This window comes from Rattus norvegicus, chromosome 5 (genome assembly GCF_021556685.1).
Source record: "Rattus norvegicus strain SHRSP/BbbUtx chromosome 5, alternate assembly SHRSP_T2T, whole genome shotgun sequence".
NCBI classification, from domain to species: domain Eukaryota; kingdom Metazoa; phylum Chordata; class Mammalia; order Rodentia; family Muridae; genus Rattus; species Rattus norvegicus.
This window is the reverse complement of record NC_141538.1, coordinates 40,566,886-40,594,382: the sequence shown is the minus strand read 5'-3', so window position 1 is coordinate 40,594,382 and position 27,497 is coordinate 40,566,886. Positions and strand designations below refer to the sequence as shown.

At 40.7% G+C, this 27,497-nt stretch overlaps 1 protein-coding gene and 1 pseudogene across 23 annotated transcripts in view; one reads left to right on the top strand and one right to left on the bottom strand.

The window, feature by feature from the left end:
* Window positions 1–1,955: 1,955 nt before the first annotated feature.
* The window catches only part of Usp45 (ubiquitin specific peptidase 45), a 73,479-nt gene continuing 47,937 nt past the window's right edge, over window positions 1,956–27,497 (bottom strand). For 8 of the 23 annotated variants that reach the window (XM_087548816.1, XM_087548823.1, XM_087548818.1 and 5 more), the window contains 7 exons: window positions 24,941–25,032; window positions 23,420–23,476; window positions 16,871–17,531; window positions 15,505–15,602; window positions 11,516–11,602; window positions 9,732–9,885; window positions 4,629–8,100 (listed from right to left, as the gene is read on the bottom strand). In XM_087548816.1, the coding sequence (XP_087404942.1) occupies window positions 7,970–8,100; window positions 9,732–9,885; window positions 11,516–11,602; window positions 15,505–15,602; window positions 16,871–17,531; window positions 23,420–23,476; window positions 24,941–25,032 (1,280 nt within the window). In that variant the 3' untranslated portion in view covers window positions 4,629–7,969. 23 annotated transcript variants of the gene reach the window in all.
* Window positions 11,854–12,197, top strand: LOC148005701 (large ribosomal subunit protein eL30 pseudogene; annotated as a pseudogene).

The window sequence follows — 27,497 nt, the reverse complement described above, 5'->3', positions numbered from 1 at the left end:
ATTCTAACCAGAAAAAATGGACTTTCCTAGGTGAAATCTGCTTGGATTAGCAAGGCTATCATAAATCCCTGCTCCCTGCAATCATCTTGCAATTATTTTCTGTTTCCCTAGAAAAGCTGAAACCAATGTTTGCTTGACAACTTTTGCCCTCCAAGGACCTAACATGTTACTTAGTGCACAGAAAAGTTTACATTGTCAAGTGATTAAACATTTTGACTAGAGACACCAGGGTAAACTAGTCACTTTGGATATTCAAATGGGAGGGTCTATTAAACGCCTCTTTGGGATTGTAAGCATCACCACACATTCCTCCCATGTGTGGATCTCAAGTTCTATTTTATCAGAATATACGCTGTCATGTTAAAGGTCTTAACAACTATCATACATGAGATCTGTAATTTAGCTATTGTGTACTATAATTATCAAGTGCCAGCATCTTGTCAGTATTACCTGGCAATCAACTATTAATGGTTGACAGAGAACTTTAAATTTAGGTTTGTTCGTTCCTATTTCTAGGGCTGGGAAGATGTCATCATTGGTAAAGCAAGAAGACTTATTTGAGTTTGATCCCCAGAACCCACACCTTAAAAAAAAAAAAAAAAAAAAAGCAGGAGTCACGGTGTACATTGTGATCCCAGCAGTGGGAGTGATGAAGACAGCCAGATCCCTAACACCCATTGAGTTCTACATCAATGAGAGACCCTATCTCAAAAACAAAGGTAGAGGGGCACCTGGAGAATGCTCAAGAATGTCCCCTCCTCCAAACATGTGCACAAGCTTATGAGACCTGGTCACCAGGCTGTATGTTTTCAGCTCCCATAAGTTCAGATAGTACATATGAAGGCTTTACAATGACCACAAAGTAAGTTGCTGAGTCATTTGTTAATACAGGATTGTTTTTGAGACAGGCTATCTCTATGTAGCCTTGGTTCTCAGGGAAATTGTAATTAAACCAGACCGGCCTATGACTCACCTGCCTCTGCCTCCTGGGTGAGTTTTGAGATTTAAGGCACACACTACCACACCTAGCTGAGGTTGGATTTTTAAGCTGCACAAAATAAACTTAAAAGCTTTTTTAAAAGATTTTTTTTACTAATAAGAGTGTTTGTCTGCATGTATTCATATGGGTCATGTGTGTGCCGGATGCAGGCAGAGAAGAGTCTGTCAGATCCCCAGAAATTGTAGTTCCACTCCATCATGAGTCCTACAACAAGGGAACCATCTTTTTAAAAAGCTGTGCAACTTGTATGTCATATTCTGCAACAGCCTCTCAAATGTAGCCAAAGGTGTTAATTGCAAACAAACTCCTTGGAATCTGTATCAGAAAAGTCTAATGAATCTACTCCTCACCTATAGTAAAAGGTCCTTGTACTGTCTACCATTCTCCCTCCTCCCGCACGAGAATGTTTACTGCTTAGTGTTCTAGCACTGTTTATGGCGTATGTGGTAAATATAACCATTTTGGCTCCTGGGTCTTCAGAGCAACAGAGACAACACCTAAACATGACCAAACACTCTTCTAGAAACCTGGTCTTGAGGACAAAACCACCTGGACTATGACCCTTGAAAAGGTGTGTTTTCAAGTGTGAAAGAAAAGCTAAGTGCCTGGTGACCAGAAGGGTGTATAGAGACAGAGACTTCTAGGAAACTCAACACACCCTGTTCTCTTTCCTTGTAGTCCACAGGATCACATAACTACCAGCCAAGTGGGTGGAGAAACAACACTCCTGGGGTAAAGAACTATTGCTAGAGTGAGAATTTTCCACACACTCTGCTATGGTGAGATGGTATGCCTAGATGGTTCCGAGTAGGAAATAACCTTGCGTTTTTAAAGCAATTGGAAATCAAAGATATTTATGCAGTTTAACCAGTCTCATCCTACAGAACAGGATTATTGGGGCTGAAGCAATGGCTCTGATGTGGGCTATTCATAGAAAATGATATTTAGACAAGGGTTTAAGTCAATAGAAAATCTTTAATAACCCATGAGAGACCACACTTGGGGTTTGGCATGCCAGTGTAGCCCTGATTCTTTCTCAGGGGGAGCTTTTAAGCACAAAAACTATGTTCTGGGTTGACAAATATCAGAAAACAAAACAGCATGAAGCAGACCTACAAAAGCCAAACAGCAAGGTTAGTACACTGACAGACTTTCCAAGAATTACGGATTTTGATAGATTAGGCCTTTGTTTTGGGAGGTGAGATTGTTTACATGCTGAATTGTATTACTCATGTGATACTACTCCATCATTAACTCAGTTGTGCTAAGGTCCTGGGGCCAACTAAGGTCCTTGTCACAATTCAGTGGTTAAGAGCACTGGCTGGGCTTCCAGAGGGCCCAAGTTCAATCCCAGTACCCACAGGGCAGCTTACAACTAGCTCTATAGTTCCAGGAGATCCAACACCTTCACACAGACAGACACACAATCAAGCAAAATGGCAAAGTACATAAAAGTAAAATAAATCATTAGAAAATACATGCTATTTGCACACATTTTGAGTTTTTCTGCTTGGGTGTAATCCTTGAAACATATGAAAATGCTTTCAGGAAACTCACAAACTTCTAAAACAACAAATATTTGACAAATAATGTTTTTCTGAGGACAAATATCAAGATTTCTCTTCTCGGCTTCTGTTGCAGGAGAGGGCCCTACGATTAAGGCTCATTCTTCTCTCTTAGCTTTCTTTGGTAGGTACTATCGTATCTGTTGTGATGGCTATTCCTGGTTGTCGACTTGACTACAACTGGAATGAACTACAATCCAGAAATGGAGGTCAAACCTGTCATCCAGATCTTGAGGCTGGAGAACATGGGCTTCTGACCCATATCTCACTTTAAATGACACATGCTTTTGATCCAGATCTTGAGGTATAGTGGCCATGAAAAGCTTAGGACCAGGCAAGGTAGTACATGACCTTAAAAACAGGAGATCGAGGTAACCAGATCTCTGAGTTCAAGGCCAACGTGGGACAAAGAAAGCTCCAAATCCAGGCATGGTGATACATCTATGTATCTCAGTGACACCTTCTGCTGGAGGCCTACATAAGGCCAATGGAAGAAGAAGACTCGCTCTTCTTTTCCTGTGTGCACTACTTGCCAGCACATCTGCCGGAACCTACTTCTTTAGGATTCCAGTTTACACAGGATTCCAGCTGAAACAACCAGCCTCGTGGGACTGAGCAACTACTAGATTCCTGGAGTTCCTATTCATGGCTGCCCACTGTTGGGTTAGTTGGACTGAAGACTATAAGTCCTTACAATAAATTCCCTTAATACTTACTATATAGATATCCCATAAGTTCTGTGCCTCACTGGAACATCCTTCTTTGCTAGGTGTTACTCCCAACAGCACGTAAGCAGTATTATTTGGGTTTTTTTTTCCCCTTATGTGCCAGCTAGTTTTATGTCAACTTGACACAGCTAGATTCAGAGGAGAGAAAGGAGCCTCAATTGAGAAAATGCCTCTATTAGATGGGGCTCTAGGCAAGTCTTTTGGGCACTGTCAAATAAGTGATTGATGTGGAAGGTTCCAGAGCATTGTGAGTGATGCTACCCCTGGCCTGGACTTTGGTTCTTTAGAAAGCCAACTGGAGACAACATGGAGAGTAAGCCAGTAAGCAGCACTCCCCAGCCTCTGCATCACATCCTGCCCCCACTCCCTCTGTGATATGCAAATGTAAATGAAATAAACCTTCTCCTCTCCTAGTTGCTTGTGGTTATGATGTTTCATCACAGCAAAAGAAACTGAAACGAAGACCAGTACACTCACTTGACAGTCTTCTTCTTGAGTGATTTCTTGCATTCACTGCTATATCCCTAATGCCAAGCAAAGAGCAGGTATTCAACAAACACTTGTTAAATGATCAAATAAAAATGTTAAGTATGTAACTTTCTCCCTCTCCCCCTACCCCTCTCCTTCTGTGCTTTTCCTTTCCCTGAATGCACACACTCTTTCTCTTTCTCATCTACCTCCCTTCTGTCTCCCTCCCTATGGCAACTTCCCTGGCCTCACTCTTGGGATCAGAACCTGCCCAAGAGCAATAAACCCATCTTTATACACTCTAAAAGAAAAATATCTAACTTTCCTCAAAATCTCTGGAAGCTTCATGGCTCTAAAAAAGTTAAAGAAGCAGACATGTAGACAACATATTTCTTAGTGTACAATCCTATCTAAGTAACTCAAACCTTTCAGGGAAATAGCTGACAGGTCTGTTTGGTTTCTGGACTGAGAATGTAGCTGGGTGGAAGAACTACTAGATACAATCTCCAGCATCGGGTTGGTGACAAGGTTTTTTTTTTAAATAGCGCATTCCTGAAACTTGAAGGTCACTGTGAGCTAAATGTTTGTGTCCCATTCGCAAGCTCCCCAGGTGAGAGTTCTGTGACTGGAGTATTTAGAAAGTGATTAGGTTCTGACGTGAAGCCCTCATAAAGGCGACCCTACTGCTCCCTTTCCCTAGTAACCAGGTGAACGCTCAGAGAGGATCACCAGAGCCTCATTTGGAAAATGGATCTGTTTGTCTTTGTCTTGAGCTTCCTGGTTGCTAAAAGTAAAGGAAATAAATTTTTGTTGTTCATAAGCTTCTTAAATTATATTTTGTTTATAGAAAGCCAGGGGACTAAAATATATATGAACACAATGTTTATTAATATCCTGTCAATAATGTATAATGCAAAGCTCCAGGCCTAATCTGCTAACATAAGAATTTCATATTTATTAGGATGTTTATATATACAGCAATGGCCAAATAATGATCAATAAGTTACATAGATATTTTTAAAATACTGTAAAATTGGATAAAAGAGAAGGAATGATACTAGGAATTTATTATTGATACCCAAAAATAATCATCTTTTAAACACAGTTGAACTGATGATTTCTACATGAACAAAACCAGTTTAGTACAGAAATAATTTCTCCAATAATGCAATGGATGCTCTCTGAAAGCTTGGTTTTAGTGCACAGACTTGGTTAAGGTTTATTGGACCAGATGTCATGCAGAAAAATATGCTGAGTATAAAGTTCATGAAAGTAGGCAGGATGCTATTGTGTACTAAAAAATTTGATGTGCGGTGACATTTCACAGCTAAGTCTTCAGAAAATTTTATTCAACTACTGTATAAAATCACTAATGAATCACACATGCAAGCTAAGGATTATTAGATATGGTAAAATAGCTCTGTTGATATACGACTCTGAGCTGCTACGATGATCATCTCCTTGACTACCTACAGAAGCAGTCTTCATATTATTTTTTAAAACATTAAACAATAAATCTTAAATATAGATGTACATTTGTTTATGTCACAAACATTCACATAATTGGCACATCATTTTAAATACGGGAGAGCCAGGGGAGAATTGGGTTTACCCTGTAAACCAGTTTCTGGATAAAAACTTCTCTCTTTTACCTTTCAAATTCACTGTGCCAAAACACCGAGTAGTTTTGTTGATCTGTAAACATTCTTGTTTATTTGCACTGTTTCCTGAGGTAATCTGGAAACTATTGTTAGTACAGTAGCCTCGCAATTTAAAATTTCTACAAATGTGCTTTGGAAAACTTCAAAATAAGAACAAAAATTTAAGTGTACATCTGTGTGATTTTTATCTACAACATAAGCTTGATAGGAAACTCCTAGGTATCAAAATCAAACCATTTTTCTCCATTTTTAGATGGCAAGAAAAAACAAACTTTAGGTCATAAAAATGCATTTCAGAATCTCCTTAGCACTAGGTAATAAATGAACATTTTATCTGCACGTCACTACTAGGATAATGTATAAAAATCATATATAGATTTTAGGGTGCTTCTTTTCTCTTCAAGTGTTTTGAGACAGGGTTTCTCTGTGTAGCCTTGGGTGCCCTGGAACTCAAATGCACCTGCCTCTGCCTCCCGAGTGCTGAGTCTGAGGCGTGCACCACCACCCTCGGCAGGTTTTTCTGTTTTAAAGGGTGATAAAATACTGTCATATGCCAGGTATTGGAACCTGCCTAGACTGTACACCTCTTAATAGTATCTTTTCTAGGAGAGAGAGAAAAAAAGGTTAACTATTTACATTTGTTTGGTGGGGCAACTGCTATGAATGAGAAGCCGACTTGAGCAAATTTTTCTAGCTCATTGCTCTGGTGCTAGACTATTTCGTGTCAATAGATTAATAAACTCTGAATGTCTGATGAAACAGAAGACACTGGAAAGTTCTTTTTAGAGGACACAACTGGGCTCTACAGATAAAATATAGTTCTTTATCTTCAATACAAAAAAATCTTTAAAATACTATTGAAAATTCCTCTGCAACTTAAAAATAGAAGTTATGCCATGGTATTTTAAAATTTCTCCATTAGACAAATCAGTTTCACCTAGCCGTCGCATATTAAGAGGCATCATCATAAGGTGACCTTATGTTACACATGCCAAGAAGGCTCGACGCTGGCTAAAGGTCTGTACAGCTTACAGCCTCTCTCCCCTACATTTGCCCATTGAATCAAACACAGGCACTGAAGACTAAGACGCTGGACCCGTTCCCTTACATCTTGCTTTAATACTATGTATCACTGAACCATTTCATTGATTATTTAAAATCTTCGTAGTAATATTTTTCATGCTAAGTTTTCACAGTTCAATTCTTTGAATTTTGGAAGGAGAAACTCTCCTGTGTTTCTACGTATTTAAAGGGAACAGAAGTAGCAGCTCTGTGCCCCATTAAAGTCAAAGCCAAATTGACCTGAATGTTTTATTCGTGTGTCTGGGGATGGAACCAGGACCTTACACAGGCCAAGCAAGTTCTCTGCCATTGAACTACATCCCCAACTAGCCACCTGTCTTTTCAAATAATGCTTATGAAGACAAAACCATATTTAACATTTATTAATGTACAGAAGTAAAAAAAGTATTATATTTGTTGTTAATTATAAGAATATGATTTCTACCACTCATAAATATAGTTTGGTAGTTTATAGTTCAAAGACATCCTTAAACTTTAAAGTATCCTATGTTCCTATATAGACCACCAACTTCTATATGCTAGTTCTATGTGTCAAAATTCTCTATATTTTTATTTTGGCCTTAACCAATCACTTGCAAACTGTCTTTAAAGGATTGCAAATGATTAGTTTATGAAATGTCTCAATATCTTCAAATATTCAAGGCGATAAGCGAATCAATTTATTACTTGTAAACTCACAGTACCAAAATTACAATGGTTCCTTTTCATACTACTGAGTCACATAAAATATGAAAAAATTATTATGTTACATTAGGCACTAGTTCAGACTGTTCTAGAAACTTTTCCCATCGACTAACACACACACCAACCACTGCAAAGCCCTGAGATGATTTTAAGTGGGGTGGTGCAAGGATGGGCAATTTTTCTTTCATAGTTATAAACTTACACCAATGTTTACTAGAAAAATGACACGCACAGAGAAATGTGAAGAGTGATTCAAAACAGGGCCGAGATTGTAAAAGGCTAAAACAAAAGTAAGCACAAGATACACTGCGTCCACTCGAGAAGGATCCACTAGAGACCCGATCCAGCATCGTCTCTGAATGTCTGTAGTGACGAGTCACGTCGCGAAGGGGATCTCTCCACTACCATCAACTTTTTCTTTCTTTTCTTTTTTTTTTTGGTGGTGAGTGGCAATCTCCATGGACATGAAAATTAACATAAAACATGTTTCTACACTTAAGAATATAGATTTGAAAGCATTAATTACTTTTTTGTTTTATTTTTCAAGACAAGGTTTTTCACAGATCTGCCTGCCTCTGCCTTCCAAGTGCTGGAATAAAGGCGAGCACCACAACTGCCTGTCACATTAATTAATTTCTTTAAAGGATTCACTGCATATCGACAAAGTTAAGTAACACTGGAAGGACGCACTATTTCTACAGACTACAAAGGCACATTACATATTACAGTTACGACTTCAGCATTAAAATAAAAATGAACTAAATAACAATTAACAGATAATTATAATATTCTTTCATAAAAAAGGAGATAAGCTTGCGCACTCAGTGCTCTTGATTCTGGAACCACTTGCACATAAGTGTCGCTGACATGGACCCAGTGGCCTCCCAATTCACTATCAGCTTCTTTCAAACCTAGCAGAACCAAAAGTACAATTTTACAGTTAGTTTGTTTAATTGTAAGCAGTGACACATTTATTATGAGCTATATTTAATTCTAAGATCCAACATCACTACTTATATTGATAATTACTTCCAGTTAATAAATTTTTAATTTAAATATCTAGTGAAATATTAGCTTTATAATACTTATTTCCTAGAGAAATATTCATTTTCACCAAAAAGGAGGGTGGAGAAACTGGCGAGATGGTGCAGCGAGGAAAAGTGCTTGCTGTACCAGCAGGGGCGTCAGCTCGACCCCCAGAAAGCACAAAGGTGGAAGGAGAGAACGAAGTATACGAAACTGTTCTCTGCCAGCTAAGCATGCACACACATGTACATACTGCACTCATACATGCACATACATACACATACACACACAATAATAACACACACACACACACACACACTACATTTAGAAAGCTAATAACAGAGATGGACATGGTGGTACACACCTTTAATCCTAACAGGAGGGAGACAAAAGCAGGTGGATCTTTGTGAGTTGAGGCCAACCTGATCTACACGGTAAATTCCAAGCGAGACAGATCTATGTAGTGAGATCCTATGTCAAAACAAAAACAACTAAGCACCACTAACAACAGAAGTGATAAAGGGGTGGTGAGAGAGAGGACTCTGCAGTTAAGACCACAGACTGCTCTGGCAGAAGACTGGAGTTGGGTTCCCAGCAGCTGTGCTGGACCAATCACAGCTACCTCTGTAACTCCAGCTCCAGGGGTCACATGGACTCTGAGCAAGTGCACTTACACATGCACATGCACATGCACAAAGACACCCATAAGTAAAACATGAACCTTGAAGAATAAGAGGAGGAGGAGGAGGAGGGGAGGAGGAAGAGGAGGAAGAGAGAGGGAAGGGGAGGGAGAAGAAGGAGAGGAGGGGGAGGAGGAGGAGGAGGAAGAGGAGGAGGAGGAGGAGGAGGAGGAGGAGGAGGAGGAGGAGGAGGAGGAGGAGGAGAAACCCAGGGACTGGAGAAGCAAACCCAATGGCCTGTAGGAACAGGTAGCATATTTCCAAGGCTCGGTCTTCTGATGAGCTGGTGCATCTTCAGGGGGAATGCGGCTGAGGACATGGTTAGAAGCACTAGCCACCCAAGCCTGATGATCTGAATTTAACCTCAGAACCAGTGCAAGAACAGTCAGCTATCAGCGACATTCGCCAGTCATCCTAGCAGTAGTTCCTATGGGAATCTGGGAGGCAGCAACAAGAGAAGAGCCCAGAAGTCCCCAGACCTGAATACACAGCCAAATGGCAAAACCAGGGCAACAAGGTGGAGGGCCAGAACCAGCTGTTGGAATTTACTCTCAGGCAGCCACATTATGCTGTGCACACCAGTACACAGACACGCACACACATATTGTTTTTACAAAACAAAAGCAAAAAACAAAAAGACCCTACCACCTCTCTGAAGTAACTAAAAAATTACTTGTCAGTTCATATTGCCTAAAAGGATATTACTTTGTGATATTAAGATTCTTGAGGAGTAATTAAGAATTTAAGATGAATAAAACACTCCATCTGAAGCTCCTTTTCTAAAGAGTCGGAGTCGATCTTTGACTTTCGGAGTGCGATGTCCTCGGGAGGCATACCTGGTGCAGTCTTCCTCCCGGTGATGCACTCGGACAGCTTCCTGGAGGGCACTCGCACCTTCACGTAAGCAGTGTAGTGGCCTCCTCTCATTGAGCCGCTGTGCTCCACTATACCGTAGAGACCATAGAGAACCTTCTCCCCCACACTTATATTCTTTCAAATAAAGAAAAAAATAGGGAACATTTAGTAAAACAGCTCATGAAAAAATAGAAAACATAAGAGAAATGTATTCTTAAACCATATGGAGATCTCTTGTGTCTGTAGACAGACAAAATGTCCTCTGTGGAACAGCATTACAAAAACAAGACAAAGGGGGGACTGCCAAACCCAAATGTACCCAGTCCTCTCTACTTACAACTGCCTCACGCAGACAGCAATGATGACTAAGGGACTGTCATCAAACTCTGCATTATGGCAAAATACAAGGAAGATTCCAGAGGAAGGAAGAAGGAATCATATGTTAAAATAGTATAAGCATCGTTGATTTGGTTGCATAGAATCCATTTAATTATTGCACTGATTTTAAAATGAACTGAATGCTAATTCACTTTAAAAACCATATGCATAAGACTAAATGTATAAGAGATATATTAAATGACACTGTGGCTGGGTCAAGACTGGAGAGAGGGCTAGGAACGTCCAGCTCAGTACGTGTGTGATGTCTTGAGTTCAGCTGCCACCCCCAATCTGTAGAAGAAAGTCCATGGTGGCTAGGGTGGTGCCAGCCTATAACCCCAGCACTTGAGTGGCTCAGGTCGACGGCTCATGAGTTCAGGACCAGTCTGGGCAAGATTTTATCTCAAGAGAAAAACACACAACACAGAAACAGAAAAGGAACTGAGAGAATTATTGTATTGTAGACATCTATAATGAAATGACAAAAGCAGTTACAGAGGACGGCGTAGACAAGCATGTGGGTGGGCGAGGGGACACGAATGGCCACAGACCTGAGATTGTAGGAATGGATGACGGAAGTTCACTGTCCTGTCCTGTCTCCTTCTAAGTATGTTAGACATTCTCTAGGACAGGTACTTTCAAAACACATTGTTCTTAAAAACAACACTGAGCTTACAAAACCTCCTTCTTATCTGCTGTATTATCTGTTACTCCTAAGAGTAATGAATGTTAGTACTGAATACCAGTAACTGACAGAGCAGGTATTCTGCATCGGATAAAAGATTCACCAGAAAGCTGCACTCACTTAGTCAATGTATTACATTTAGTTCAATAAGTGACCTATGACACCACAAAGCTGACTTCAGGCCAGTAATCATGAGTATGATTTTCCTGCTCATTTTCCTGAATCTATTTTCATCAATTTTACCTGAACAAGTCTTACGTATAAGTACTTACAAGCAATTATGAACCTTGTTAGTAAGGCATTAACAATTTAGACCTATTATGTTCAGCTGACAACTACATGACTATCAGTATTTGTGAAATGGCATAAAAAAAAGCCCAACTCGGTAGTGTGTTTATTTGCAAAAGATACAGACCTTCACAAATGCTAAAACTATAGATCATTATTTGACTCCCTCAGAGGAACAGGAAGGCATGATGCCAACACATCATCTGCTAAAAACTAACAGGCAGCTTTGACAGTTGGGTCTATGTCTAATACCTTACTCATCTTCCAAAGAACAAAAGTCACATCTGGTGTATTAATATGCCAGTTACTCATTCAAGAAGAGAAGCTTATTTAAGCAAAAACAAAAGCATGGTCTAATAAACAATATGCTTTTAAGCCTATCACAAATTAATTAAACCTTTTACTGTCTCATACCTTACAGGTAGCAGCACAGAACGGTGCTAAGTCAAGGGTAAGCGGGAAGTCTACATGTCTGTTTACTTTACGAAGACTCAAGCCAGCCTGAAAAAGACAAAATAAAAACATTTAGTACAAATTAAGTTTCAAGTATATGTTACAACAATTAATGGAAAAATAAGTTTAGTGTGCTAAAAGCTCGTCCACTGACACATCTGTCATGGAAATGTACTCGACAAACGGTTAACGACTAACTCAGTGACATGTTAAAAATGAACTTGAGCCTTCTTTCTCACTCCCCGGCCATCTTGGCGTCTGATCTTGGTTGGGGGTTGTCCCACACCCAAGGCAAGAGGATGGTGGCTGCAAAGAAGACGAAAAGTCTCTGGAGTCCATCAACTCTAGGCTCCAGCTTGTTATGAAAAGTGGAAAGTACATGCTGGGTACAAACAGATCTGAAGATGATCAGACAAGGCAAAGCGAAGTTGGTTATCCTCGCCACCAACTGTCCAGCTTTGAGGAAATCTGAAATAGAATACCATGCCATGTTGGCTAAAACTGGTGTCCATCACTACAGTGGCAAGAACATTGAATTGGGCACAGTGTGTGGAAAATACTACAGAGCATGCACACTGGCTATCATGACCCAGGTGACTCTGATATTATTAGAAGCATGCCAGAACAGACTGGTGAGAAGTAAACAAAGCTTTCCTTTAATAAAACTTTGCCAGAGCTCCTTTAAAAAAAAAAAAAAAAAGAACTTGAACGTAGGCAACCTCATCTGGGTCCCGGCAGAAAATGGTTACAAAGAGATCTTACTTGGTACTTGTCATTTCTAAAATTCAACAACATTCACTTAGTACGAAAGACTTTGAGCAGTTGAAAGTTTTTAGTAAAAGTAAATGGTACATATACATCAGTCAAATGAGCTTTTATGACCTTAAGAAAATTCTTATTTTTCTCTTTTTACTTTCCATAGCCTTGAAAAAAATGTTCTCCATCATGTGTTGGTAATAAAAATTAACTGAGGGCTGGTAAGACGGTTCAGCCGGGAGTGGTGCTAAAGACCCAAGCTTAGCTTGAAACCTAAAATCCATGGTAGAAGGAGAGAACCAACTCTCTAAAGTTGTCCTCTCATCCACACACACACACACACACACACACACACACACACACACACACACACACACACACACAGTAATAAAAATAAAAGTTTATTTTTATTAAGTGAGATGTGCACTTCTGCACTGAGGGGTGAGAAGATATTAAATGTGAATGGTGTACACAGACAAGTGAGATGCCGCCTTCCATGCAGGGCTTCTCGACATCACTGCACACCAATCACAGTTTCACTGTACTTCTCACATTTCATTTCTGAGTCATGATATACCAGCTAACTAGTGTTGCCCGAGTGCTCTGTGCACATGTGTATGTGCTCCTTCATGTGGGTGCCCTTGTTCACATGTGCGTGCAGACATGTGGGCATGTACTGGGGATGTGTGAATATATGGAGGCTAGGGGACAACTTCTGGTGTTACTGCTTAGCTGTCAGCCCTCGGGAATCACCATTTTGCTTCCTGAGATGGGGTCTGTTACTGGCCTACAGCTCCCCAGGCAGACTCTGCTGGCTGATCGGCCTGTGGCTGCCTCCCTTCACGTGACATTTCAAGCATAAACCATGACCAGGTTTTTGTTTTTGTTTTTAACCAAACTCAGGTGTCCTACTTACGCGTCAGGCTCTTTATCAGCTAAGCCATTTCCCTGGGCCCCAGATGATCAAGAGTCACACGAGAGCAGACATGAAATTATGAGATCACATACGGGAACAACTACCCCACCTATATTCAGTTTCTCTGCCGTCTTTTCCATCAGGTGATCTTTATAAGTATCCAATGCGAGCACGGAGATTATTCAGACTGGTGTGCTCTCCCCTCAGACTGAGACCATTTAGAAACTATTCCACACTAGAAAAGCTTCTGTAAAGGCCTGGAGGATGAATCCTTTTGTAGGGATAATTCTAAAAGTATCGAGCGTGATATATGTAGTTATTTACCCTTTGTTTTTCTTTTAGCAGAATGATTCTGCCCTAGTCATTAAAATAGAAATCAGATACCCTATACTCTAGATGCTAAATACTCCATTTGGTTTAATCTGTGAGAGAAATGGCTATGCTGGGTAGATCTCTATTTCAGCGCAGCAAGTTCTTAGAAGTGAGATTAATTAGAGAAGTACATTTACTTAAAAAAAATAATGCTTTATTTACAGCATCACCTGGTACACATTACTACCTGACTTTCTAGGCAGTGTTACCAATGCAAACTCCCACTGTTGGCACATGTGCATCTCTAGGTCTTCCTTTAGCCTCAACCACTTCTGTATCCTTGCTAAATTGCACAGTTACAAAAAGAAATCTCATTTTTACATTGAATTTTCTTGAAAAGACGGGCCTATCTTGTGCTTTACTCGAATCTGTGTTCCCTCTCCTGTATCCCTACATTCCACTATGGGAGCCACCACTTTCCTTATCAGACTGTAAGGTGGTCTGCATAGTTACAAATTCAGTCATTTGGCTGTCTGTGACAAAGATCTCTATTCAGAAGTGTTGTGTATGGTTCTGAAATGTAGCTCTAAAGTTACTATAGGAAAACATAACTTCAGAGACACCAAGAAACACAGTTAGATGTTACTTAGGAACTTGTCTCTGTCATTTGCAACCCTGGGGAACAAGCCTATGGCTTTGCTGAGATTACATTCAACTTCAGCACGAGAAGGGACTGAAGTATTCATAAATAGTTTCCTTAAAGTACATAAGGGTTTTTTGTTTTTGTTTTTGTTTTTGAGTTGTTCATAACAAAGACACAAGTACCAAATAGAAAACAAAGTAGTTTCGGCCTCTGCTATGCCTTCCACGGTCCCAGCTGCTGGAGATGTACCTTCACCAGGCATCCGGATGAGATGAGACACCGCCCCTCTCTACCACGTTCCCATAGAACTGGTAATGGAGAATGACGGGCTTTTATGTTTGTTTTGCCTTGGGTTTTTGTTGTTGTTTAAGGTCTCACCACGTACCTCTGGCTGTACTTGAACTCACAATGATTCCCCCTGCCCGCTCTCCAAGAGCTTTATTAACCACTTTACCAGCTGAGCTATGAGCTATTTTCCTAGCCTTCAATTACTAATTTTATTTTAAAGTACAAAAAAAAAAAGAACAAAAACCTCTTTTAAAAAAGAGATCTATATTTATTCTTTTTCCAGAAAAATTGAAAAGTTATTATAAAAAAAAAAGAGCAGCCAGGGATGGTGGTGAAGGTCTTTAGCTGCTTAGGAGGTCTGAGCAAGATTACAATGTCAAGGCCTTTCCAGGCTACACAGAAAATTCTAGACCAGCTTGAGCAACTTCCCAAGCCCCTGTCTCAAATCTAAAAAAAAAAAAAAAAAAAGAAAAACAGGGCAAGAGATGTCAGTGGTAGAACACCTGCCTAGCAAACAGAAAACCCTAGGTTCAAACCAAACACCAAAAAGAAAAATAAAACCTCATTGAACAAGACACAAGGCTACAATCACAGTTACAGAAAGGCCGTCTTTCTCTAACACTAAGGGCATCTGGTTTGTCTCCACCGAAGTCTTGTGGGTGCGGGGCCTCCCTCCTTCCTTTGCTTAGTCCCTCGTCAGCACTGCCTGCTCAAACACCGTGTCAGCCAGGTCACTGGAGCTCAGAAGCCATGTAGGCTTTGCCTTTTTGCTCCTTGTGATTCTTCTTAAGAGCATTTAGTCTCCATTAAGACATCCTTGTGACCACACACCACTTAGAGACATCACTTAGGTTCCTACCGCTTAAATCTTTCAATGTTAGTCAAGTCTCCCCGACCCCTCGCCCGTGCAAGACATCTCACATAACTTTTTTAATTTCAGGAAACACTTTCTAATGCTTAACAGTTTCTCACAGGATTCAGGACTCTATGAATTTATCGTGAAACTGATTACAGCATTGCTAAATGGACTCTTACCTGGTGGAACCTTTTAAGATGAAGGATTAGGATAGCTGGAACAGCAGATATGAGTAGTTGCTTCCTGGCATTAGTATAAACTCCTCCTGCCTTCTTTTCTGCATAAAATACAACAAATGCTCTTGTAAAGTTCCATTGAATATATTACTTATAACATGGTAAACATTTATATAAAAGCTATTTATATACTGTTGCATCATGTTTTGGGGTGGTTTGTTTTTTTAGGGGTGTGGGGGAATCAAGATTTCTCTGTGTGGTTCTAGCTGTCCTGGAACTCACTCTGTAGACCAGGCTGGCCTCAAACTCATAGATCTGCCTGCCTTTGCCTCCCATGTGCCCTGACTAAAAGTGTGACTCACCACACCTGCTAAAGCGTTTTATAAATATTAAAGCAGCTTTTTAAATATATGTTTGAGAGGGAGAGGGAGGAGAGGGAGGAGAGGAAGAAGGAGAGGGAGAAGGAGGAGAGGGAGAAGGAGAGGGAGAGGGAGAAGGGAAGGGAGAGGGAGAGGGAGGTATATGTGTCGTGGGTGTGGTGTGTGTATGCACACACATGTGTGTATGACGTATATGTTGTGTCTGTGTGTGGGGGTTAATGCACATTGTGCACATGCATGTAAAGGCAGTGGGCAGCTTTCATAATCACTTTTCCCTTGGCTTTTTGTTTTGTTTTTTATGATATGGCCTTACCATGTAGCCCAGGCTATATTGGAGCTCACTATATAGACCACAAGATGTATCTGCCTTCCCCTCCCAAGAGCTAGGATGTCAGGCATGTGCCTTGCACTTGGCTTTTACACAGTGCTAGGGATCAGCACTCAGGTCTGCACGCCTGTTTCAGCATCACTGTATCCACTAAGCCCTCTCCCCATCCCAAACAACAATGTAGCCACCAAGAATATTCTTTGCATTCACTAATACTAGTGACAATTCATCAGGTGAGAAGTCTTATCTTTCTCTATTCAAGCAAGCACTACTACATACATGGCATAAATATATTTCAAACTTCAAATACATATGTTGGACTTGTAAGAAATGAAGGGGACTTGTGGAGGCCAGTAATCCAAATCCTACTAGCGATTCAACCGTAAGTTTTAGGGATATTTCAGAAAGGTTTTAAATAGATCCCTCATAATTGATTACATGGGTTTGCAGTTTCAAGACAGAGAAGTGTACTTCTTGCTCTCCATTTACTGCAGTTTCTCCTGGGAATCTACTCTGCCCAGCCAGTGTCTTCAATTCAGAGACCCAAGTAAGACAAGGCTCAACACACCCGGGAACTTGGGGTCACCCATTAAGGAACTGCAAACCACTAGTTGCCTTCAATCCATCAGCAACCCAGAGAGCAGGCAAGCGAGATGTTTACCTGCAGAACTGGTTTCCTTTTGGCACTTCCGTTTCTTTTCAGTGCAGTCCTCACAGAGCAGCTTGTTGTTGCCCATTAGTAACTCCATGGATGTGAACTGGTAGAGACAGGACTGAACTGAGCATTCTTTAGAAGTAGTTACATAGCTCTGAGAAAGAGTCTGAAAAGCATTTTGGGCACTGTGAAGCTTCGTATGTTTTCCCTCTGAAAAACACACATTATTTGGGACATTTAGTGGCTGTTTTTCCCTGTGAAAATCTCTATTTCCAGTTACAGTGCCGCTCAAATGAAGCTCAGCCATCGCTTCCGCCATTTCCTCATCGCAGTCGTGCGTCTCCTTGGTGTGTGGCAATTCACTTGCCAGTGGGAGGTGTGGGTGCTGTTCCCCGTGCGCGCCGGGATCACCACTGGATCGGAGCAGCACAGACGGCTTGTAAGCCACCTCGGGTTCAGAAGCCTCGCTGTCCGCATCCACACTGCTTTCTAGGCTGGTGTCTCTCTCACTGCCCTCAGTGGGGCTTTCGTTCAGCGATGCCTCATTGCTGAGGATGCCGGCCAAAGGGCTGGCTTCCGAGTTTTCACTGTTCGGATGTGTACCAACAGTTCTCTCTTCTTCAGATGGCCATTTTCTTAAATGTTTTCTGTCATGACTTAGCAGAGTCTGTAAGTTGACAATATTTTTCAGAGAAAAGAATCTTGTGATCTTATTGGAAACACACTTAACTGCCCACAATTATTCAATAAATACTTCTCTGATATCCACTTCAAAATCTAGCTAACTGAGAATCAACTTGCTCTGATTTAAAGTCAACTGTTACCCGGGAGTCTACCAACAGTGGCTACCTGTAAGGAAGGGAATAGGACTTCCATAGAACAGGGATATGGGGGAGACGTAAACTATCATATACAAACCAGATATTTATCACTGTGTGTTTGATCTAGTAAAGAACACATAATAAATGGCTAATAATAAATTATGAACTTCAGGATAACATCCAACAAGTTGAGCTGGGCATTGTGGCACATGCCTTTACTCCCAGCACTCAAGAGGAAGAGATGGGATTTCTGTGAGTTTGAGGCTAGCCTGGTCTACATAGTGAGATACAGGACAGCCAGGGCTATGTAGAGAACCTGCCTCAAAAAAACCAAAACAATCCAACACGGTCACCTGCGAATTTATGAAACTGTTTTGAACTTGAGAGTCTGTTTCAATGAACTGGTGACTAAGCAGAATGGCTTCTAATCTAGTCAGTTTTAGGCCTGCTGACTTTGTCTGTGTTTTACGGTTTTAGTTCAAGAGTCCATGCCACACAAGAGCTTCACAACTGAGCAATCCTCTCAGCCCCATCTGTAGCTCTGGCCAGCCTGGAATTTGCTATGTAGATCAGGCTGGCTTTGAACTCAAGAGACTTACCTGCCTCTGCTTCCTCTGCAGCAGGACTAAAGACCTCTGCCACCATACCTCGTCCATACAAATTTCACTAACTAAAACATCCTTATTAAGCTTGTTACATAAATTAGGGCCAAACACCACTAAGGTTATCTTGAAAGAATAATGCACACTACATGAAGGAAATCTTTACTGTCCTGGAAGTAGTTTAGGACAGAGGGCAAGGACATGCTCCCAGGACTAGGCTGTGTGGGCTCTGGTCCTGCCACTAACTAGACAGTGTCACTAAAGGAACTAGTTGACATCTCAGGAGTCTAATTTCCTCCTCACCAAGACACAAGTGCCCACCATGGAGTTGTCCTGATGGCCAAGTGAGGCAGAGCAGACATCAGCCCAGTTAGCAGCTTTAAGTACTTAACTTTAAGCTATTATTTGGTGGTAACCATGGAAATGATCACACTGGTCTCCCTAAACACCATACAGGTATAATACTGATCAAGGTTCTAGAGATACAACAGCCTGGAGAACACACCCAGTTCCCATTTTCTGACTGAAGCAAGTGTAAGAAGCAGATGTGGAGAGCACTGGGTTCCCAGCACCCACATGGCAGCTCGCAACCTTTTATAACCCAGTCCCTGGGACTACGATGCCCTCTTCTGGCCTCCACAGGTACCAGGCACACATGTGTGTGGTAAACAGACGTGTACAAGCAAAACACCCATACACATAAAATTAAAATAAAACATAAAATAAAATAAAAGAAGCAGATGCTAGTGGGAATAGGTATACACAGATAAGACCACAGTCTTGACCTATGCAATCGTGTATACCTTTAATCCCAGGAGTTGGAAGGCAGAATCAGGTGGATCTCTGTGATCAACATAGAGTTTCAGGATAGCCAGGGTGACACAGTGAGGCCTTGCCTCAAATTAAGTAAGCAAGCAAACAATAAACAAAGAGAAAAACCCCACATTCCTTACTTAACCTACTTAAGTCCCGTTCCTGCAGCTGTAATCTGGAACAGCTCAGGTATATTTCTTTCTTGTTTTTGGTTTTTGTTTTGTTTTTTAAGACAGGGTTTCTCTGTGTAGGCCTGGCTGTCCTGACACTCACTCTGATGACCACTCTGAGGCCTTGAACCTAGAGTTCCACCTGTTAGGCATATTTCTTAGTTCATAGCTTTATTCAATATAATTGATGTAAAGAACTGAAAATAGTGAGTACAACATGGCCAAGAATCCAAATGTTGTTAAGCACTCCTGTTATTATAGGGAACATGCAAGTGCTATAGAAATATAAAGGGTGAACTAGTGTGTGGTTAGGGGATTGGAGGACTCCAGATACTGATTGGAACAGACTATTCCCAGTGGAGGGCACACACGGTTCAAAGGCCCCATAGGTGAAGAGAGGGGACAGAAGCTCTGAAGTCCTGCTGGAAAAGACGGTGTGGGGAGAAGGTACACACGGTGGAGATCATAGGATAGATTTCGTGAGCGCTGGACTTCAGCAGACTACAAGTGCCTGCAGTGTAGGGAGGAGAGAGGACTGGGAACAATGAGGTGTGGGCGGGCACAGTATGCTTTCCTATTTCTCTTTTTAACCTGATACTTCTTCATGTTCCCTCTGAAACTCTATTGTTGTAATGGGTTAACTGTAGTACAATCTAGTAAAAAGGTCAACAACTATCAGATCAGTACTGAAGCTTCTAAGATATTCAATGAGTTTCTGCTAAACACACTGAGTGTTGGGGGGAGATCCATTTTAAACCTTACAAACACAGAACAAATGAAAATGGCTAAAAAGCAAATTTATTTCTTCCTTGAATTTTCTCAAAAATCTTAATAAGAGGCAGCCAAGGTAGTGATATGGAAGAGAAGAAAATCTTTCATAAATCTCAGTTCAGTCTAAGCTATATAGTGAGAGCCTGCTCAAACAAACAAACAAAACAACAAACAAACAGAAAAAAAACCCCACTAACGGCTGGTGCTGAAGAAATGGTTCAGCAGTTAAGAATACTTGTTCAGAGAGGCCCTGGGTTCAATTCTCAACATCCCCATGGTGGCTCACAGCCATTGATCAGTCCAGTTCCAGGGGATCTGATGCCCTTTTCTGGCCTCCAAGGGCACCAGGCATGCATGTGGTTCACAGACATATATGCAGACAAAACAAAATAAAAGTTGCTATGAAGATGGTGTGCTTCTAACTTTGTAAACATACGCAAAGTCTTTTGTTCTCCCATGAACTAAAAAGACAGCAATAAAAGTAATATATCACATGAAAACAAATTCAACAAAGAATGGTTCAAGGCTGGCTAGTGGTGGTACATACCTTTAATCCAGCACTTGGAGGGAATGGGGCAGAGGCAGGTAGATCTCTAAGTTTGAAGCCAGTCTGCTCTACAGAGTGAGTTCCTAGACAGACAGAGAAACCCTGTCTCAAAAAAAAAAAAAAAAAAAAAAAAAAGAAGAAGAAGGGGCTCAAACCCGAGGCCAAGTTATAGCACTATGGAATCCATGTCTGCATATCTAATTAAAGTATCTGAAGATCAGCATACTCGAATACTCTCCGTGTCCAACTAGTACTGTGCAGACACTATTTCTCTCAGATATTTAAGCAGCATATTATTAAAATTCTTATGGCCAATCCACAGATTTCCCCATTATCACTTTAAAGTTAAATAAAAGTGGTTGGGCTTAGTGGCACATGCCATTAATCCTAGCATTTGGCAGGCAGAGAGGAAGGGGGTTCTCAGTGAGTTTGAGGCCAGTCTGATCTACATAGTAAGTTCCAGGATAGCCAGGACTATAGAGAGAGCTACCTTGTCTAAAAAAAACAAACAAACAAAAAACAAAACAAACAAACAAAAAAAACAAAACCAAAACAACCTGAAACCAAACCAAACTAAAATAAAACCAAAACAAAACAAACAACCCCCCCCCCAAAAAACCAAAAAAAGCCCACAAGCTAAAGAACAGTTATTACATTCTCATATTTTACCAGCAGGAACACAGAAGAGCACATGAAAACCAAGTGCCCTCATGGTTTCCAGTCCACAGGAAGTTCCGACCAAGGCACTTCTAGTCTCCACTGATAGAAAATGGCAAACCTTTTTTTTTTTTTGGAGCTGGGAACCGAACCCAGGGCCTTGCACTTCCTAGGCAAGCGCTCTACCACTGAGCTAAATCCCCAACCCCAAATGGCACACTTTTTAACCTGTAATGCTAGCACTTGGGAGGTAGAAGCTTGAAGACTGCTGCAAGCCCCAGGCTAGCTCAGCTACTCAGTGGGTTCCAGGCCAGCCTGAGCTCCAGGCTAGAATTACAATACAACAGACTCTGTGTCAGAAAAAAACTAAATCAATCAGCAACCAGACAGACACCCAGATGGACATATAACTAATAAACTAGAAAAAGCAAAACAAAACAAAAACCAGCAATGAGAGAAAACCACACATGCTGTCTTTTGTAGTTTTGCCACTTATAAGACTTAATTAAAAAACAGTAGCTTCAATTTCATGAGTCTGAGTTATTATAAAATACTTCATATAAAACTCATTCTTTTTAAATAAAATTCAAACTCAGATTAATTTCTTTTTATTTTAATAGAAAAATAACAACCAGATATGTCTCTAGAAAAATAGTATCTATAAAGCTCTTCAATAGCTAGCGGTATGGAGAGACACCAAAAACTGCATGCCCCTACTTAATATATACTACCATTCAAAAGTCAGCAATGCCCCTCCCTCGCTCCCCCAGCCGTGTCCCCCATTTCATTTATAGTTTCAGACACAGAACTTGCTACTGTAGTGCAGCCTGGAGCAGAACTGCTGTGAGGTGTTACTGGGATCCTTCTGCTCCAGCCTCTTGAGCTCTAGAAATACAGGCCTGTGCCACCGTACCTGGCTAGCAGTTGTCTTGCTGAAAATTAAAGAAATGGTCAAAGATAAAATTTGCCCTCTAGCTTTCATCAGAGAGGGAGTAACAGAGAGAGAAGAACTTCTAAGCCATGGAAACGCAAGAGCAAAATGAACTTTTTTTTCAATGCAGGGACTATTGCTAATAGGACCACATTTCTTCAGTAAATAAGAGAAGAAATCTGTAGGTTATACGGAGATTTAAAAAGCTAATCAACAGTGACCTGTTGACCTTCTTTTAGATCATACACCCAAACTTTAAAATAGGTGGATGTTGCTGATGAGTTCAAGCACGACGCTGCTGCCGTGGTTATGTTTGTGCAGTCTCTTCACTGTTCACTTCCTGTTGTGGTGGGTACTGACCATCTGAAGCAAGTGTTCCACCACAGGCTCGGCCCCCAGCCCCTACGGAGCAGCTTTGAGAGATGCACTTTGAAGTACATGACATATTTGAGACTTCCTTCCGAGGAACCTGGGCTGGGTCAGGAGGAAGTGGTGTGATACACATGGCGGAACATGACCAGCCATGGACACTGTGAAGCTGAGGAACAGGAGGGTGGGTTTCTTAGACTGGTCTCTACTTGTGAACACGCTTGAGATCTTTCACAGTAAAAGTAATAAAAACATACCCCTCCCCCCAATCTGACTTGCCTTATCTTTAGGTGAGGAATGCTTCTTGGCAGCTCTTGGTGGATGGGTATTTTCTACTGTAACGGTGCCCTTGTTATGATCTTGGTCTGTTTCCTGTAAACTTCTGCATTTACTCATTTTCCCCAAAAGTACAGGTTTTGAAACCTATGCCACATGTAACATAAAACATTTTCAGCAAATAAATTCTTTTCAACACTTGTAACTTACTAGAAATATAAAAAGATAATTTTCTTTATTAAAAATATTTTTTAATTCTATTATTAGTATGGGTGTTTGGATGGCATGAATGTCTGTGCTCCACTTGCATACAGTGCCCATGGAGGCCATGGAGGTGTCTTAACTGCTGACCATCTCTCCATCCCACTTAGAAGAGTAATTTTCTTAACAATTTCAAAATGGAAGGCTAAAAGATTTAATCCTGGAGAGTAAGAAAATATATGTACTTGATGCACACATACACAAATCTGATCTCAAACACACCACACAAACCTAACTCTGTGTAAACCACACTCTGTGACAGATAAACCCTACAGATGTCTAGATGACTGCATGAATGCACGCTCCTTACAGGGGTTCCGTGATTTCTTCTCCTTACCCTTTCTTCTATGATAGGAAGTGAAATATCTATGAAGGGATCCTTCATGGTAGAGATCTTAAAAGGAAAACCAGAGTGAGAAGTTCAGTTAGAACCTAACGTAGATACATACAAGTTGTTAAAGAACAAAATAAATCAGACTTCTTGGATAACTTAAAGTCTCAAGTTAAAATACTGTATGAAGTGTTAAGAATAAGGAGTCTGACAAGCGCTTGACCGATTTCTTTGGATAATCTGTTTTAGAAGATTCTGCTGTAAGAGAGATTAGTGTCTGTGCCCAATGTTGTATACATTTTAGTTTAACATTTTATGTTCAATGTCATAAACAAGTGGAGATAAAATAATCCTTGTTTTCTAAAACTATCTCTAGTAACAGAAAAACTGGAAATTTTTTCCACAGATTTATTTATTTTCTGTCTATGAGCACACTGTAGCTGTCTTCAGACACACCACAAGAGGGCATCGGATTCCATTACGGATGGCTGTGAGCTGCCATGTGGTTGCTGGGAATTGAACTCAGGACCTCTGGAAGAGTTACAAGTGCTCTTAACCTCTGGGCCATCTCTCTAGTCCCAGAAAATTTTTACTTCTTTATTAAAATCTGATATGAGTTTAACCTATTGTATTTAACTACATTTTCAGAATTATTTCTTAACAAGCAGTTGAAAAATTTATAAAAATTCATGCATGCATTATGTTGTTAAAGATGGCATTGAAACAAGAAGTACTAAATCAAAGATTAAGTCAAGAGTATACACACATGCACACCCCCCCTTCGTACATCATGTAACCTCAATCAAATGTGATAGTCTCCTTCTGTTCCCACATTGTAGGGCCTGGTACTATGACCGCTACTTGTTTTACAGGGATTTCCCTCTCATCGGTCTACACCAGAAGTTAATATGCTCAATCCTATTCAAAAGACAGGCTTGTCAGACATGTGGCAGGTGGCATGTGCCTGTGTCCTACCACCCGGGAGGCTGACACAGGAATTCCTGTTAAAAGCCTGAGCTACACATACAGCCAATGGAAAGACGAGAAGCATTAATAACCTCACGAGGAAACCATGGAAAAATAGTCATATATGGGAACACACTTACTTAGACAAACTTAAAACTGTGCTTACTTTCTAGAAGCGGAAGGTATATTTTACAAAAATCATTACATAGCCACTTGCCAAGGTTTTTCTCTTAGTGACAGGGCTCCCTGTGGAAGGAAAGCTCTTTGCTGTCTTTATCACTGGCTGTTTTAAATTAGAAAAGCTGCAGAGCAGTGTGTTTCTACTTTCCTCAGTAATGGTTTCATTACATTTGTGTGTGTGTGTGTGTGTGTGTGTGTGTGTGTGTGTAACAAACATTGGGAATTTGGTGCTTCCTGTTACTGAAAGTCTATCAATTTATCAAATCACATGATTTTGCTATTGTTATCTTCCGATAACCACTGTGATACCTGAGAAATAAGGCAACACAACGAAAGCAATGTGACTGCAGTATATTCCACTAGTGAATTCTGGGTACCTACGTTCGCACATTCTTCACACATGACTGTGCTAGTTAATTCGCCAATGAAGATCCGATCTATGAAGTTCATCTTCACGCCTTCCTTTCCATAGGCTGTAAAAGAACACACTTCTCCTAAATTAAAAAATTCACAGAACAATCACTGACCCAACAGTGACATGCTACTACTCAAATCATTTAGGTAAAGTACAGCTTCTGTATTACATACAATAATGTATTTTAATATGTTATGTTACAGTTTTCTCCTTAACAATTTTGTAAAGGAATTATGACCATTGAGTTCCATAATCTTTAAAAATTAACATCGTGTAGGTCCCAGGAATTGAACTCCGGTTGTCAGGGTTGGCAGTGTACACCTTTACCTGCTGAGTCATCTTGTTAGTCTACATTATCTTTAAGAGGTAAATATAACAATAACGATTAACCCATACTACACTCCAGCCACTCGAATTAATGTTTTTAATGTCTCTGTATCTAATCTAAAGGTGGACAGAACAGGGAAAATAACTGTTTTCAAGGCTAAACATTCCAGAACCACAGCTATGAAAGGAGGTGTAAAAGACAGTGTGGGAAACATAGAATCAGAACTCATTCTGGGCAATTAGTGTAAACATATACACACGTGCTTGGTGATTACTTTAAAAGTTGAAATAAGGGGTTGGGGATTTAGCTCAGTGGTAGAGTGCTTGCCTAGCAAACGCAAGGCCCTGGGTTCAGTCCCCAGCTCCGAAAAAAAGAAAAAGAAAAAAAAAGTTGAAATAATCTGATTTATGAAGTGCTTACAGATTAAAGGAAACTGTGCTAACGGTTGGCCTTAAAATAACTGGTGTTGCAGCCAGAATACAGCAAATACATAGGCGAATGCCAGCAGCAAACCACTGAACTGAGAATGGGACCCCCGTTGAAGGAATCAGAGAAAGGACTGGAAGAGCTTGAAGGGGCTCGAGACCCCATATGAACAACAATGCCAAGCAACCAGAGCTTCCAGGGACTAAGCCACTACCTAAAGACTATACATGGACTGACCCTGGACTCTGACCTCATAGGTAGCAATGAATATCCTAGTAAGAGCACCAGTGGAAGGGGAAGGCCTTGGTCCTGCCAAGACTGAACCCCCAGTGAACGTGATTGTTGGGGAAAGGGCGACAATGGGGGGAGGATGCAGAGGGGAATGGAAGGGGAGGGATAGGGGGATGTTGGCCTGGAAACCAGGAAAAGGAATAACAATCGAAATGTAAATAAGAAATACCCAATTTAATAAAGATGGAGGAAAAAAAGTATATTGACCATACTTTCTAGAACTGGTAACTGGAAAATAAATATTAATTTAAAATTATAAAAAAAAAAAACCTGGTATTGGAGAAAATTGACCAAGCACGATGCTATATGTGTAGTTAAGTTGATATACACACAGGATGGTCTCAAACTCACAGAGGTTTGCCTGCTTCTGCCTCCCACGTGCTGGAATTAAAGGCATATGCCCCCACTGTCAAGCTGACAGAAAGTATAATAACAAAACTGTTCATCTGGGTTTTAAAAATCTATCCTTTGCACACCTCTACCTTTGTTGAAAACTATTAAATGCATTATTCAAAGCACTGAATACCGGGGAAGACATACTTTAATACCCATAGACATTTTTAGTAACTATTAAAAAATACTGTGGTTCGTTTGAGCGTACACACACACACACACACACACACACACACACACACACACGCACGCACGCACGCACGCACGCATGCACGCGCGACACAAATAGAAAGAAAAGCAGCACTGTTGCTCTATGCATGCACTAGGTGGCAGCATTGCAACGCAGAGTAACAAGGCACACACTGGAGGAATTATGCCCAACCAGCCTCTTGGGGAGACAGGGTCTTCTCACAATGTAGCTCTGGCTGTCCTGGAACACATTATGTAGACAAGGCTGGCCTCAACCTCCTAGAGATCCACCTGCCTTTGCCTCCCAAGTGCTGCAATTAAAGGTGTGTACCACTATGCCCAACTATAACTACAACAGAATGTTAGAGCACTTATCAATAAATTACAGACATGTAATATAAACAGAATACTACTACAAAAATAAAAGTTAGAAATAAAACACAAATGACGTCTTACAGAGTCCTTCACAATGATGACCCATATTAACAGTATTTCAAGAGAAACTATACACTAAGAGTTGGAATTGGATGTCACAGGACATAAACTCAAAGCACAATATCCAAACAGCCTTGCTTCATCACCAGCTTGTCTCGTGTTGGCAGACTGCAGCAAAGGGCTGAAGGAGGCAAGACGTACTGCTATTATTAGTCTCAAGTCTTAAGCAAACAGTGAGCCTGCAACATCTTTGGACTTACAGACGTTTTGTCTGGATAAATCTAGGTAATGCAACTGCACAGGCAGGCAACCAGCAAGGATCTCTGGCTTCCGGTCTAGTTTTTCATAACACAGAGCAAGTCTCTCCCATCCTTTTCCTTTAGGGAGTATCCCCTTTTTAATTTTTCATTTTAGATTCATGTATTTAATATATGAGTGTTTTGCTTACCTGTACATAAATA